The sequence below is a fragment of the Heptranchias perlo genome, chromosome 6, assembly GCF_035084215.1.
Source record: "Heptranchias perlo isolate sHepPer1 chromosome 6, sHepPer1.hap1, whole genome shotgun sequence".
Classification (NCBI taxonomy): domain Eukaryota; kingdom Metazoa; phylum Chordata; class Chondrichthyes; order Hexanchiformes; family Hexanchidae; genus Heptranchias; species Heptranchias perlo.
In genome coordinates, this window is record NC_090330.1 from 5,822,284 (window position 1) to 5,836,908 (window position 14,625).

General features: G+C 45.1%; 1 protein-coding gene across 3 annotated transcripts in view; it reads left to right on the forward strand.

The window, feature by feature from the left end:
• The window catches only part of capn5a (calpain 5a), an 86,795-nt gene that overhangs the window by 21,356 nt on the left and 50,814 nt on the right, over window positions 1-14,625 (forward strand). For all 3 annotated transcript variants that reach the window (XM_067985672.1, XM_067985671.1, XM_067985670.1), the window contains exon 2: window positions 2,532-2,705. In XM_067985672.1, coding sequence (XP_067841773.1) covers window positions 2,541-2,705 — 165 coding nt within the window. In that variant the 5' untranslated portion in view covers window positions 2,532-2,540. The remainder of the gene's footprint in view (window positions 1-2,531; window positions 2,706-14,625) is intronic.

Consider the following 14,625-nt stretch of genomic DNA (forward strand, 5'->3'; position numbering starts at 1 on the left):
CCTTGCACCAAACACAAAATCGAACTGTTAAGTTATGCTGAACAACAACTTGCATTTATATAGTGTCTTTAACATTGTAAAACTTCCCAGGTTCACAGGAGCAATTATCAAACAAAATTTGACACCGAGCCACAGTAGGAGATATTAAGACAGGTGACCAAAAGCTTGGTCAAAGAGGTAGATTTTAAGGAGCGTCAGAGAGAGAGATATTTTGTGGGGGGGGGGGGGGGGAGGTTGAGGAGCTTAGGGCATTGACATCTGAAGACAGAATAGTGGAGCGATGAGAATCAGAGATGTGCAAAAAGCCCAGAATTGGAGAGCGCAGAGACCTCAGCGGGGGTGGGGGGCGGGGTTTGTAGGGCTGGGGGAGGTTACAGAGATGGAGGGGGGGTTGGTGGGCGAGGTCATGGAGGGATTTGAAAACAAGGATGAGAATTTTAAAATCGATGCATTGCAGATTGCCTTTATAAATCACTGGTTCGGTTGCTGGACGCCAGATGCCGGTGTGGGTCTTCCTAGTGGCTGTTGTCGGTGAACCCAGCCAGTTTTTTCTTGTGTTGCCGTCAGCTGTGCAAAACACATGAGCCAGGAACTGGTGGCACAAAGGCCTCGCTGACACTGGCATTGGAGGAGTTTAAATCCCCGCCAGTTGAATTATTTTTTTTTTTTTGTTCCAGCCTGTGAAATATGAATTCACCTGAGCACTCTGTACAAGGTGCGATCTTAACCTGACCTCCCATTGTGAGCAGTGCTGTGTTGCATTAACTGTTTTGCTGCTGTTTATTGGATCAATCAAATGTATCTCGGTTAAAGTAATATTACAGATGTGTTGGGTGAAATATTTGTGTTAATACTTATTGATTTTTGTTACAAAATTGAACGGCCTCTGGTTAGGACACTACCTGCAGAAGTAAAGATTTACTATATCTGCCTTTGTTAACCTAGTGAAGGAATAATATATGGGATCATTAATCACTAGTGTCTCTTTAAAAATTTATTTACTGAGTAGTTTGTTTTCCACCCCCCCCCCTTTCGCTTGAAGTTGGGTCAAGTGGTCCAGGCAGACGGGTCCGGGGTTTGATTTTCCCCCAATCTGCCGTTACTGATCTCACTTAGGATGGTAGTAGGGGCACTAGGAAAGGCTACAGAGCCTCTGAGTTATGGTGGGGGTGGGGGGAGGGATGGGCGACGGGGGGGAGAACCAGTTGACTGAGCAGGTCGTGGATTGAAGTCCCACTCCAGAGATTTTGAGCAAATAATCTGCGCTAACACTCCAGTGCAGTGCTGAGGGAGTGCTACACCGTCTGAGGTGCTGTCTTTCCGAAAAGACGTTCAACCGAGGCCCCGCCTGCTCTCGGATGGATGTAAAAGATCCCATGGCACCATTTCGAAGACGAGCAGGAGAGTTCTCCCCGGTGTCCTGGCCAATATTTATTCCTCAACCAACGACGCTAAAACAGATTATCTGGTCATGTATCTTGTTACTGTTTGTGGGATCTTGCTGTGCGCAATTTGGCTGCCGCGTTTCCTACATTACAACAGTGACTACACTTCAAAAGTGCTTCATTGGCGGAAATGTGCTTCGCCATATCCTGAGGTTGTGAAAGGTGTAATATAAATGCAAGTTTGTTTTTTTTCTCATCAGATTATTCTAATGGACCATTAGTCTGTAGGTTTCCAGGAGATCTTTTATTGATGTTGCCAAATCAATACAATAGAATCTTCAATGCATCTGGACACTAATGGTTTCTCTCGTGCTACATAGTCCCTTTTGAGAGACTTGAAACATAAAATGATCTGAATTCTTGGAAGAAAGCCTGTCCAAAAATGATACAGCTTCCTTTTTGATAGCATACTCAACAACAACACTGTGCATTTATATAGCGCCTTTTAATGTAACGCAGTGTTCCAAGGCACATCACACGAGCGTTCTCAAAAATGTTTTGACATCGAGCCAAATAAGGAGTTATTAGGACAGGTGACCAAAAGCTTGGTCAAAGAGGTAGGTTTTAAGGAGCGTCTTAAAGGTGGAGAGAGGACGGGAGAGGTTTAGGGAGGGAATTCCAGAGCTCGGGGCCTAGGCAGCTGAAGGCGTGGGGCCAGAATTGGAGAAGTGCAGAAATCTTGGAGCTGGAGGAGGTTAGAGATAGGGAGGGGCGAGGCCATGGAGGGATTCAGCAAGCACGGGGTGATGGGTGAATGGGACATGGTGCGAGTAGGATAGGGGCAGCAGGATTTTGGATGAGCTCATTGTACCTCATTGATTCCACTCCCTATACCTGTAGTTTCTTGCATATCTGTGCTGCCTGGAGAAGGTAGCCCTTCTACTCTGGTCTTGTAGAACTAGAAAAATATACACTCGGAATCCTGGATAATGTCCACAGTAGCTTTTGGAGATAAGGGATTATTATGTAGGACTTTCCCCACAGGCCATGTAAACAGGTCCATGATGGGACATGATCTGTGGAAGGACTGGGCTTGATGCACCTTCTTGCATTTCCTCTTTTATCTCGTCGTCTTGTCCTTCACAGGTTTGAAGGATGTTTGACTCGGTGAAGCCTTACGGAAACCAGGAGTTCTCTGCCCTGAAGAAGGAATGTCAGCAACGCAACCACCTCTTCGAAGACCCACTGTTCCTCGCTGATGAGGAGTCGCTGTTCTGCACCACGGCCCTGGTGTCTAACGTCCGCTGGAAGCGTCCTCCGGTAAGTAGTTTTACTGTTGCTTGGTGGGGACTGTGGTTGTGAGGGGCCCTGAGAGGACTACTTGTTAACTTGGCCATGACCCAATAGGCTCGGTGTGATTAGCCGGTGAGCAGCTGAGCTGTACAGACCACGAAATTCCCAGGTTCAGTCTCCAGTCTGCACTGAATTAGCTGATCTCTGATGGAATGACCACTTCAACCATGACTACACTTCAAGAGTGCTTTGGGACGTCCTGAGGTCTGGAAAGGCGCTGTATAAATGCAAGATCTTTCTTTCTCAAGTAGAAAAAGCAGCACATTTCTATATTGTATTTGGGACAGTTTTCTGGAACAATATGTTTTAGAACCAACAAGAGAACAGGGTCTAGTGATTATTAACAAACCAGAATTAGTGAACAATCTGACGATAAGGGAAGTGTGACAATAATATAGGAACAGGAGTAGGCCATTCAGCCCCTCGTGCCTGCTCCCCCATTTGATAAGCTCATGGCTGATCTGTGATCTAACTCCATATACCTGCCTTTGGCCCATATCCCTTAATACCTTTGGTTGGCAAAAAGCTATCTATCTCAGATTTAAATTTAGCAATTGAGCTAGTATCAATTGCTGTTTGCGGAAGAGAGTTCCAAACTTCTACCACCCTTTGTGTGTGGAAATGTTTTCTAATTTCGCTCCTGAAAGGTCTGGCTCTAATTTTTAGACTGTGCCCCCTACTCCTAGAATCCCCAACCAGCAGAAATAGTTTCTCTCTCTCCACCCTTTCTGTTCCCCTTAATATCTTAAACTTTGATCAGATCACCCCTTAACCTTATAAACCCAATTTGTGCAATCTATCCTTGTAACTTAACCCCTGAAGTCCGGGTATCATTCTAGTAAACCTACGCTGCACTCCCTCCAAGGCCAATATGTCCTTCCGAAGCTGCGGTGCCCAGAACTGCTCACAGTACTCCAGGTGCGGTCTAACCAGGGTTTTGTATAGCTGCAGCCTAACTTCTGCCCCCTTGTACTCTAGTCCTCTAGATATAAAGGCCAGCATCCCATTAGCCGTATTGATTATTTTCTGCACCTGTTCATGACACTTCAATGATCTATGTACCTGAACCACTAAGTCCCTTTGGACATCCACTGTTTTTAACTTTTTACCATTTAGAAAGTACCCTGTTCTATCCTTTTTTGATCCAAAGTGGATGACCTCACATTTGTCTACATTGAATTCCATTTGCCACAGTTTTGCCCATTCACCTAATCTATCAATATCGCTTTGTAATTTTATGTTTTCATCTACACTGCTTACAATGCCACCAATCTTTGTCGTCTAAGTCTTTAATAAATATTGTGAATAATTGAAGTCCCAAGACAGATCCCTGTGGGACTCCTAGTCTCATCCTGCCAATGTGAGTATCTACCCATTATCCCTACTCTGTCGCCTTTCGCTCAGCCAACTTCCTAACCAAGTCCATACCTTTGCCTCGATTCCATGGGCTTCTATCTTAGCTAATAGTCTCTTATGTAGGACTTTATCAAATGCCTTCTGGAAGTCCATATAAATAACATCCATTGACATTCCCCTGACCACTACTTTAGTCACCTCTTCAAAAAAATTCAATCAGGTTTGTCACTACCTTTCACAAATCCATGCTGGCTCTCTCTGATTAACAGAAAATTCTCGGTGTTTAGTCATCCTTTCCATAATTATAGACTCCAGCATTTTCCCCACAACAGATATTAGGCTAACTGGTCTATAATTCCCTGGTTTCCCTCTCTCCTTAAAAAGCGGAGTGACATGTGCAATTTTGCAATCTGGAGGGACAGTTCCTGAATCTAGAGAACTTTGAAAGATTATAGTTAGGGCATCTGCAATGTGCTCACCTACTTCCTTTAAAACCCTGGGATGGAAACCATCTGGTCCTGGGGATTTGTCACTCTTTAGTGCTATTATTTTCTTCATTACTGTTGCTTTACTTATGTTAATTTTATTGAGTCCCTTTCCCCGATTCAGTATTAGTTTTCTTGGGATTTCCCCATGCTTTCCTCTCTTTCTACTGTAAATACTGACGCAAAGTAATTGTTCAACATGTCCACCATGTCCCCATTGTCAATGACAGTATCCGCACTTTCGGTTTTTAAGGGGCCAACACTGCTCCTGACCACCCTCTTTTTCCTAATGTAACTATGAAAGTTCTTCGTATTTGGTTTTGATATCCCTTGCACGTTTCTTTTCATACACTTTTTGTAGTTCTTACTATCTGTTTTGTGGCCCTTTATTGATCTTTGTATCTTTCCCAATTGCCAGGATCGGTGCCATTTTTTGCCTTTTTGTATGCCCTTTCCTTATGTCTTTAGTTGTCTATGGCTGTTTATTTCTTTTGGCAAGCAAGTTCTTGCCCCTCAGGGGTATAAACCAATTCTGTATCACGTTAAATGTTTCTTTAAACATTTCCCACTGATCATCAGTCGTTTTACCCATTAACAGATTTGCCCAGTTTACTATGGACAGTCTCTGTCTCATCCCATTGAAATCTGCCTTACCCAAGTCTAGAATCTTAGCAGCTGATTCACTTTTTTTTCCCCTTTCAAACACTACGTTGAACTCGATCATGTTATGATCGCTATTGGATAGATGTTCACACACAGTTAAGCTGTTAACTAAATCTGGTTCATTACTCATTACTAAATCTAGTATGGCTTGCCCCCTTGTTGCCTCTAGGACATACTGCTGTAGAAAACTATCCTGGACACACTCAAGAAATTCACTACCTTTCTGACAGTTGCTGGTCTGCTTTTCCCAATCTATGTGAAGGTTAAAGTCCCCCGTTAAGACCACTATGCCTTTGTTACACGCTTGTCTAATCTCTGCATTCATACAATCTAGCACTTCAGAGCTGCTGCCAGGGGTCCTATATACAACTCCCACTATAGTCTTGGATCCTTTCCTATTTCTCAATTCAACCCATAAGGTCTCTGTTGGCTGCTTACCTCTCGTTATATCCTCCTTTATCATTGAAGTGATTTCTTCTGCAATCACTAAGGCTACTCCTCCCCCTCTTCCATTTTCCCTATCTCTCCTGTGGACCTTGTAACCCGGTATATTTAGTTCCCAATCCTGACCATCCTGCAGCCATGTCTCAGTAATAGCTATCATGTCATACCCTCCAATTTAAATTTGTGCCTGTAGTTCATTTAATTTATTCCTTATACTCCGTGCATTTGTGTATAGAACTCTTAGTTGGGCCACACATCCTAGCCTGGCCTTCAGCTTTGATGCTGGGTTAATGATTGAATTAGAGGAGGGAGGGTCACAAATCATGATTTTAAATTTAAGTAAGGCAAATTTTTGAAGGGATGAGAAATAAATTGACCCGTGTAAAGTGAGCTAATCTGTTAATGGTTAAACCCACAGATAAACGGTGGGAAGTATTTGGTATAATACAAACCCAGTAGATACCCATAAAAGGCAAAAGCTCCACTTGTGCAGTTAAACAACCATAGTCCACAAACGAGGTAAGAGACAGTATTAAGCTAAAAGAAAAGGCGTATATAAATGTAAAGAAAAGTGGGAATCCAGCAGACTGGGAGAGCTACAAAAAGCAACAAAGGGATACAAAGAAAGTAATAAAAAGGAAATATGAAAAAAGCTTTCAAGGGTATCAAAGCTAACAATAAAAGTACTTATAAATATTTTTAAAATGTAAATCACGGCCACATAGGATGTAATTTGTGACTTTGATAAAGGCCGTTTCAGTGCTGAGGCAGGGGGGGAGACCTAGTTGGAGAGATTCAGACATGGAGTTGCGGGAAAGACTGGCTCAGATTTGGGAGACGACAATACGTTCGGGGACTTTGGAGAGGAAAGGGAGGTTGGAGATGGAGCAGTAGTTTGCAAGGACAAGTGGGGGGGTCAAGGATGGGTATTTTGAGGAGGGGGTGATGATGGCAGATTTTGTTGGGAGGGGGACAGTAGCTGAGGAGAGGGAACCGTTCACAACACCAGCTAACATGGGGGGGGGGGGGGGCAGGAAGGGAAGTTGGTTGGTCAGCAGTTTGATGGGAATAGCGTCCAGGGAGCAGAAGGTGGGTGTCGTGGACCAGATGAGCTCGGAGAAGGCATGAGGGGAGATAAGAGAGAAAGATGCGAGCTTGGGGCTAAGGGCAGTGGGGTACCTTGGGGGGTGGGGGGGGGGGGAGCTTGGCTTGGTGGGCTAGGGGAAGGGAGGGATGAGGCAGCTGAATGGATGGTCTCGAACTTAGTGACAAAGAAGTCCAATGAGATCCTCGCACTTGTTAGTGAGGGTGGAGGAGGCAGGGGAAAGGGGTTTAAGGAGATGATTGGTAGTGGAGAAAAGAAGCCGGGGATTATATTCGCATTCCAGGATGATCCTGGAGTAGTGAGCAGTTTTGGCAGAGATGGTGCTTGTTCCCAAATGCTGTGAATAGTGGGACTGAGATCGATAGATTTTTGTTAGGTAAGAGCATCAAGGAACATGGAGCAAAGGCGGATAGATGGAATTAAGGTACAGATCAGTCATGATCCGATTGAATGGCGGAACAGGCTCGAGGGGCTGAATGGCCTACTCCTGTTGCTATGTTCCCTAAGCCTGGCCTGTAACCAACATGTTCCTCAGCTCTCTAGACTTGTGTAAGTTGGGTGTGTCCCTACGGGGAGAGAATGCGCATTCTGTGTTGGGCAAACAAAACTCCACCTGTGTGGATTTCTCAGTAGCTTGGTGTGGAGACTGCTGCCTGTGGTGATGGGTTTCAAATGTGTCTGATTTTAAAAATAAAAATCGCGTGTTGTAAAGCTAACTTGTGCTCAGGGTTGCTGCATTCTGTAAGGAGGCAAAAGGTGCATGGGTTAGAGAGCTGTTTAGCATCCCCAATTTTCATCGCTTCGCCATTGGCGGCCGTGCCTTTAGTCGTGCTTTTTTTCTCGCGCGCGCGCGCGCGCGCGCGCGCTCTCCTTTTTTAAAGCGCTCCTTAAAACCCACGATTTACTACTTTAATGGCGCTATACATAAATGCAAGTTGTGGTCGCAGCAAAGTAAGATTTCTCACCGTCTTGAATATTCCAGGGCTGCGTTGGATCCAAGCGGCAAATATTGGAGATTGTTGTTCTCCTGCTTCTTGTGTACGAATTGTAACTTTTTTGATGCCTGTCTTGTCCAAAGGAATTCAAAAACCCACAAGGCCCTCCTCCAGCTGGCTGACTGGATTTTAAACTTGTGTTTTTTTTCTGAGTTGTGTAAAAGTACTGGAATCCATAAAGGTCCAGCTAGACCACATCTGGAGTACTGCGTTCAGTTCTGGGCACCGCACCTCGGGAAGGATATATTGGCCTTGGAGGGGGTGCAGCGCAGATTCACCAGAATGATACCGGGGCTCAGAGGGTAAAATTATGAGGACAGGATGCATAAACTTGGCCTGTGTTCCCTTGAGATTAGAAGATTGAGGGATGATCTGATCGAGGTGTTTAAAACGCTAAAAGAATTTGATACGGTAGATACAGTTTCCCGATTTGGTGGGGGGGGGGGGGAAGACAAGAACGAGGGGACACAATCTTAAAGATAGAGCTAGGCCATTTAAGAGGGAAATCAGGAAGCACTTTTCACGCACAGGGTGGTGGGAACATGGAACTTTCTCCCCAAAAAAGGCTATGGAGTAGGGAACATGGCAACATCAAGCTCGCAAACTGCAAATGAAGAACTCGGGAACATAACAATAGGAGGAGGCCATTCAGCCCCTCGAACCTGTTCCGCCATTCAATCACATCATGGCTGATCTGTACCTCAACTCCATTTACCCGCCTTAGCTTTATATCCCTTGCTTTCCTTGCCCAACAAAAATCTATCGATCTGTCTTGAAAGCTCCAATTGTCCCCCCCAGCATTAGCCACCTTTTTGGGACAGAGAATTCCAAATTTCTACCAGCTTTTTTTTTTGTGTGAAGAAGAATTAGAGGAAGAAAGACTGAGGAAGGAAAGGAGTTCAGTTTCAAAGTCACAGAATCATAGAATGGTCAGAAGGAGGCCATTTGGCCCATCGAGCCCGTGCCGGCTCTTTGTAAGAGTTGTCCAGTTGGCCCATTCCCCCGTTCTTTCCCTGTAGCCCTGCAAATTTTTTCCCTTCAAGCATTTATCTAATTCCTTTTTGAAAGCCACAATTGAATCTGGTTCCACCTGCCTTTCAGGCAGCGCATTCCAGATCATAACTACTCGCTGCATTTTTTAAAAAAAAAAGTTTTTCCTCATGTTGCCTTTGGTTCTTTTGCCAATCACCTTAAATCTGTGTCCTCTGGTTCTTGACCCTTCTGCCAATGGGAACACTTTTTTTTCTTTATTTACTTTATCTTAAACCCTTCATGATTTTGAACATTTCTATCAAATCTCCTCCTAACCTTCTCTGCTCTAAGGAGAACAATCCCAGTCTATCCACGTAACTGAAGTCCCTCATTCCTGGAACCATTCTAGTAAGTCTTTTTTGAACCCTCTCTAAGGACTTCACATACTTCCTAAAGTGCGGTGCCCAGAATTGGACACAATACCCCAGTTGTGGCCGAACCAGTGTTTTGTAAAGGTTCATCATGACTTTCTTGCTTTTGTACTCTATGCCTCTATTTATAAAGCTCAGGATCCCGTATGCTTTTTTAACCACTTTCTCAACCTGCCCTGCCACTTTCGAAGATTTGTACACATATACCCCCAGATCTCTGTTCCTGCACCCCCTTTAGAATTGTATCATTTAGCTTATATTGTCTCTCCTCATTCTTCCTACCAAAATGTATCACTTTGCACTTCTCTATCAATTTCATCTGCCACGTGTCTGCCCATTCCACCAGCCTGTCTATGTCCTCTTGAAGTCTTTCACTATCCTCCTTACTGTTCACTACACTTCCAAGTTTTGTGTCATCTGGAAATTTTGAAATTGTTCCCTGTACACTCAAGGCAGCATTTGAGAGTGTGGCACCAAGGAGCCCCAGTAAAATTGAAGTCAATGGGAATCAGGGTAAACTCTCCAGTGGCTTTTTTTTATTCGTTCATGGGATGTGGGCGTCGCTGGCAAGGCCGGCATTTATTGCCCATCCCTAATTGCCCTTGAGAAGGTGGTGGTGAGCCGCCTTCTTGAACCGCTGCAGTCCGTGTGGTGAAGGTTCTCCCACAGTGCTGTTAGGAAGGGAGTTCCAGGATTTTGACCCAGCGACTATGAAGGAACGGCGATATATTTCCAAGTTGGGATGGTGTGTGACTTGGAGGGGAACGTGCAGGTGGTGTTGTTCCCATGCGCCTGCTGCCCTTGTCCTTCTAGGTGGTAGAGGTCACGGATTTGGGAGGTGCTGTCGAAGAAGCCTTGGCGAATATTTTTTTTAAAAACACCCAAGTCCAGGTCACCAATTCTAGGAAAGAATGAAATGCTTAGAAATTGCAACAGAACCAGGCCATTTGGCCCAACCAGTGTGTAATTGTTTACCCTTCACACAAGTTGTTCTAATCACACTTACCCAACCTATTCCGTATCCCTTCAACCCTTTTTTCTGCATCCACCCATCTAATCTAATCTTGAATGTTGACATAGTTTCTGCCTCAACCCCTAATATTGGAAGTGAATTCTACAGTCTCTCAACTCTCTGTGTAAAGAAGTTTCTCCTGCTCTCTGTTCTGAATTCTCTTGCATTTAATCTTGTAACTACGGCCCCTCGTTCTTGCCCCCTCAACTACTGGAAATAGTCTGATTTTTACCTACCCTGTTCCATCCGTTCACAATTTTAAACACTTCCATCATATTGTCGAGCAATCTGTGTTTTAGGAATGGAAACAGACCTCATTTTTCAAGTATTTTCTTTGTATTTATATATCCTCACACCAGGCACCATCCTCATGTATCTGTGCTGTGCCCTCTAAGTCTCAATATCCTTCCTATAGTATGGAGCCCAATGCTGCTGACTGTATGCTAACTGAGGTCTTAATGTGGTTTTATGTAGACTCATCATTACTTCTTAGCCTTTACATTCTATACCTCTTGTGATTAAAATCTAGAATCCCATTAGTTTTTTTTACAGCTTTTTCAACTGAGGTGCCACCTTTTTAACGTCCTCTGAACCTGTCTTGTCCCGCCAATCCCCCTGGGTTAGAGAGAGAGTACCTGAACCACAGCTGATCGAAGAGGGAGCGATGCTAACACTGGCTGCCTGAAGTATTCCATTCCACGGCACAGACATCTCCCTCCTTAATGAAACACACCTACCCAATGTATTTAATTCTTGAGTCTCGTGCACAACGCCTGGTTTGCCACCGATCTGGTGATCAGGTTTGTAAAGGACTTGGTCCTACTCAAGACTGAAGTTGTTCGGAGAGCAATGAAAGGAATACAGGAACATGCAGGATCGGAAAAGATCATTAAGATCCATCTGGGGTCCAAGAAATGTCCTTCTGACGACACCTCTCGCACTCTTTAGCTTTTTTTCAAAGTACTTAATCCACCTCTCGTGAATTTGCTAATATTCTCAGTCCCCTCTGATCCCTTGGCAGTTTATAGTATCATAATAGGTACAGCACAGGAGGAGGCCATTCGACCCATCGTGCCTGTGCCGGCTCTTTGAAAGAGCTATCCAATTAGTCCCTTTCCCCATAGGCCTGTAAATATTTTTTTTCCTTTTTCAAGTATTTATCCAATTCCCTTTTGAAAGTTACTATTGAATCTGCTTCCGCCGCCCTTTCAGGCAGCGCATTGCAGATCATAAACAACTCTCTGCATTTATATATTAAAAAAAATGTTTCCTCATGTCGCCTCTGCCTCTTTTGCCGTTCACCTTAAATCTGTCCCCTGGTTACCGACCCTTCTGCCCCTGGAAACAGTTTCTCTCCATCTTAGAGCCTTAATGATTTTGAACACCTCTATCAAATCTCCCCTTAACCTTCTCTGTTCTAAGGAGGACAACCCCAGCTTCTCCACTCTCTCCACATAACTGAAAGCTCTCATCCCTGGAACCATTGTAGTAAATCTCCTCATCACCCTCTCTAAGGCCTTGATATTCTTCCTACAGTGAGGTGCCCAGAACTGAACACAATACTCCAGCTGCGGCCTAACCAGTGTTTAATAAAGTTCATTCCATATGTTCGCCACACTATAAGACCGGAAACACGGGGAAAAAGAAGTCAATGAATATGTCTCCATTTTATAAAGAAATTTAACTTTTTTTTCTCACTCGTTGTGCATTCTGCTTCATTAAAGCTTTTTTTTTTGAAAGAAAAGACTTGCATTTTTCAGAATGTCCCAAAGAGCTTTACAGCCAATGGGGAACCGTTAAAGTTGTAATATAGGAGACATGGCCAATTTGCACACGGCAAGGTCCCACAAACAGCAATGTGATAATGACCAGATAATCTGTTTTTAGTGATGTTGGTTGAGGGACAAATATTGTCCAGGCTTCAAAATCATGGCATGGGATCTTTTATATCCACCTGAAAGGGCCTCTGTTTAACGTCTCATCAGAAAGACGGCACCTCCGGCAGTGCAGCGTTCCCTCGGCACTGCACTGGGAGCGTCCGCTTAGATTTTGTGCTCAAGTCTCCGGAGTGGGACTTGAACTAGCGGCCTTCTGATTTGAGACAAGAGTGCTGCCAATGAGCAATGCCTGGCGCAGCCCCAGGAGTTAAAATCCTACTCCCTCCTGATTTCGATGTGTGGATATTTTCTCCCCACAAGACAGGAATGTAAAGAAGGGAAACACTTGAGGGGAATACGAAATTGGCGGGCAGGAAAAGACCAGCTGGTCCGTCAAGCCTGCCCCACACCATGATGACCGGAGCATCGTGACTAAACTCTCCCTCCCTTCTCCGTTCCACCCCCCTCCTACCATGTAATCTCCTGGGAGAGGCAAAAAAACTAAAGAGGAGGGGGGGAGGGGGGGAATAAACCCAGGGCCAATACGTGGGGAAAAAATACTCTGGAAAATTCCTCTCCAATCCCCTCAGGTGATCAAAACCAGTCCAGGAGATCACATGGACCGAGTGTCATCTGTGAAGACACTTATCTTCTGTACGGTGCGATCTCTGCCCCAGTCAGGAACAGGTCCAGCTCCCTCTTGGAGGCAGAGAGTCTGCACCCACCACACCAGCCAGCATCATATTCCAGAGGCTCAGTACTCCCGGCGGGGGAAAGGAGAACCGCCCAACATCCAGTCTATTCCTACTCTTCCATTGTTTAAACTAGTGTTTCCTGGTCCTTCCCCCAACCTGTTAAACTGGAATAATCTATCAATAGGGCCGCTTTCCAGCCCTTTATAATTATTTTTATAGACCTTTATCAGGTCTCCCCTAAGCCTACACTGCTCTAAAGTAAATAGACCAGCGTCCTTGAACCTATCTGAGTAGCTGAAGTTGTTTAAGTCAAGAAATCCATTCTTGTGGCTCTCCTGGACCTTTTCCAAGGCCACAGTTGTTTAGTTATGTCTTCCACTCTCTCAGCAATAGAATGATGCTTGGGGCAGGCTGAATTCACGATGTTTCGGGCCAAGAGAATGAATTATTGTTTTGTTTGGTTTTTTAAAAAAAATGTGTGGCCCTGTCTGTCCTTTTTCCATTTGCCGTGATTTATTTAGTCTCTCCGGGGAAGGGCCTAATCCAGAAAATATTGGCTCCCTGGCGGTCACCGAGAATTAGCCTGGTCACCAGCCGACGGTCTTGTGACCTGCGCCACAGTCGCGACAAATGAGGGTGGTGGTATCTCCATGGTAACCCAACCACGTACGGATTTCAGAACCGTGGATCGAGGGAACTATAATAAAGTGAACTAAAACCCCTGTGGATTTTTTGGGATGTGCTGGAACTGCCTGTGTGTTTGACTGTGAATGGGTTTTTTTGTTTGTTTTTATTGCTAGGACATGGTGGGGGGTGGGGCAGGAAACTCGAGATTCTTGATCAGTTTAAAGGCCCTTTTGTCCCCGCTCGCAAAGCGAGATTATCGGCCGTTTTAAACGTGACGTTCCTACGGAGCTTCTGCTCGTGAGGCCAGACCGTCCTGCTTGTATTAAAAATGGCGGTCGGCCGTCGTTTTTTTTTAATAAAAAAAAGGGCCGCTCGCTGCCTTCAAGCGCAGGGCAACGAGAGCTGTGCGACGATCTCGCCACCGTGAAGTGACGTGCAAGCGATCCGACTGTGCGTTTCGATGCTCTGCCCGTTCTTGTAACCGAGGAAGCACTTTTCAGGTTGTGCTGGTTTGGCTCAGTTGGTACCACTCCCCACTTTGAGTTGGAAGATGGCAGATTGAGCCCCAGTCTCGGGACAGGAGCGCATGATCCAGGCTGAAAGGAAGAAACGGCGTCAGCCGTGGCTCAGTGAGTAGCACTCTCTCTTCCAGAGACTAAAGGTCGTGGGTTCAAGTCCCGCTTAAACCAAGGCCCTGTTTTGCCCTCTCGGATGTACGTAAAAGATTCCACGGCACTGTTTTGAAGAAGAGCAGGGGCGTTATCTCCGGTGTCCTGGCTAACATTTATCCCTCAACCAACATCACTTTTTTAAAAAAAAAACAAATTATCTGGTCATTATTTCATTGCTGTTTGTGGGATCTTGCTGTGCGCAAATTGGCAACAACAGCGACTACACTTCAAAAGTACTTCATTGGTTATAAAGCGCTTCGGGACGTCCTGAGGTCGTGAAAGGTACTATAGAAATGCAAGTTTTTTTTTTGCGGACCGGGTGAAGCTCAGCTACGATGCTTCCTGCAGGCGAATAGCTGGCAGTCGATCTTCCGAGATGTGAAGTCCGGCCACTCGGCACCAGAAGGGCGCCTGCAGAAATTCACCCCAGTCAGGAATCACTACCTTCGGGGCGGGGGGAAAAGAGAGAAAAGATGAGCCTTTCGTGACTTGCTCACAAAGCAAACGGATCTAAAATTCCTCATCTGACAAAAGATTCTTTGGCGTCGATCCCT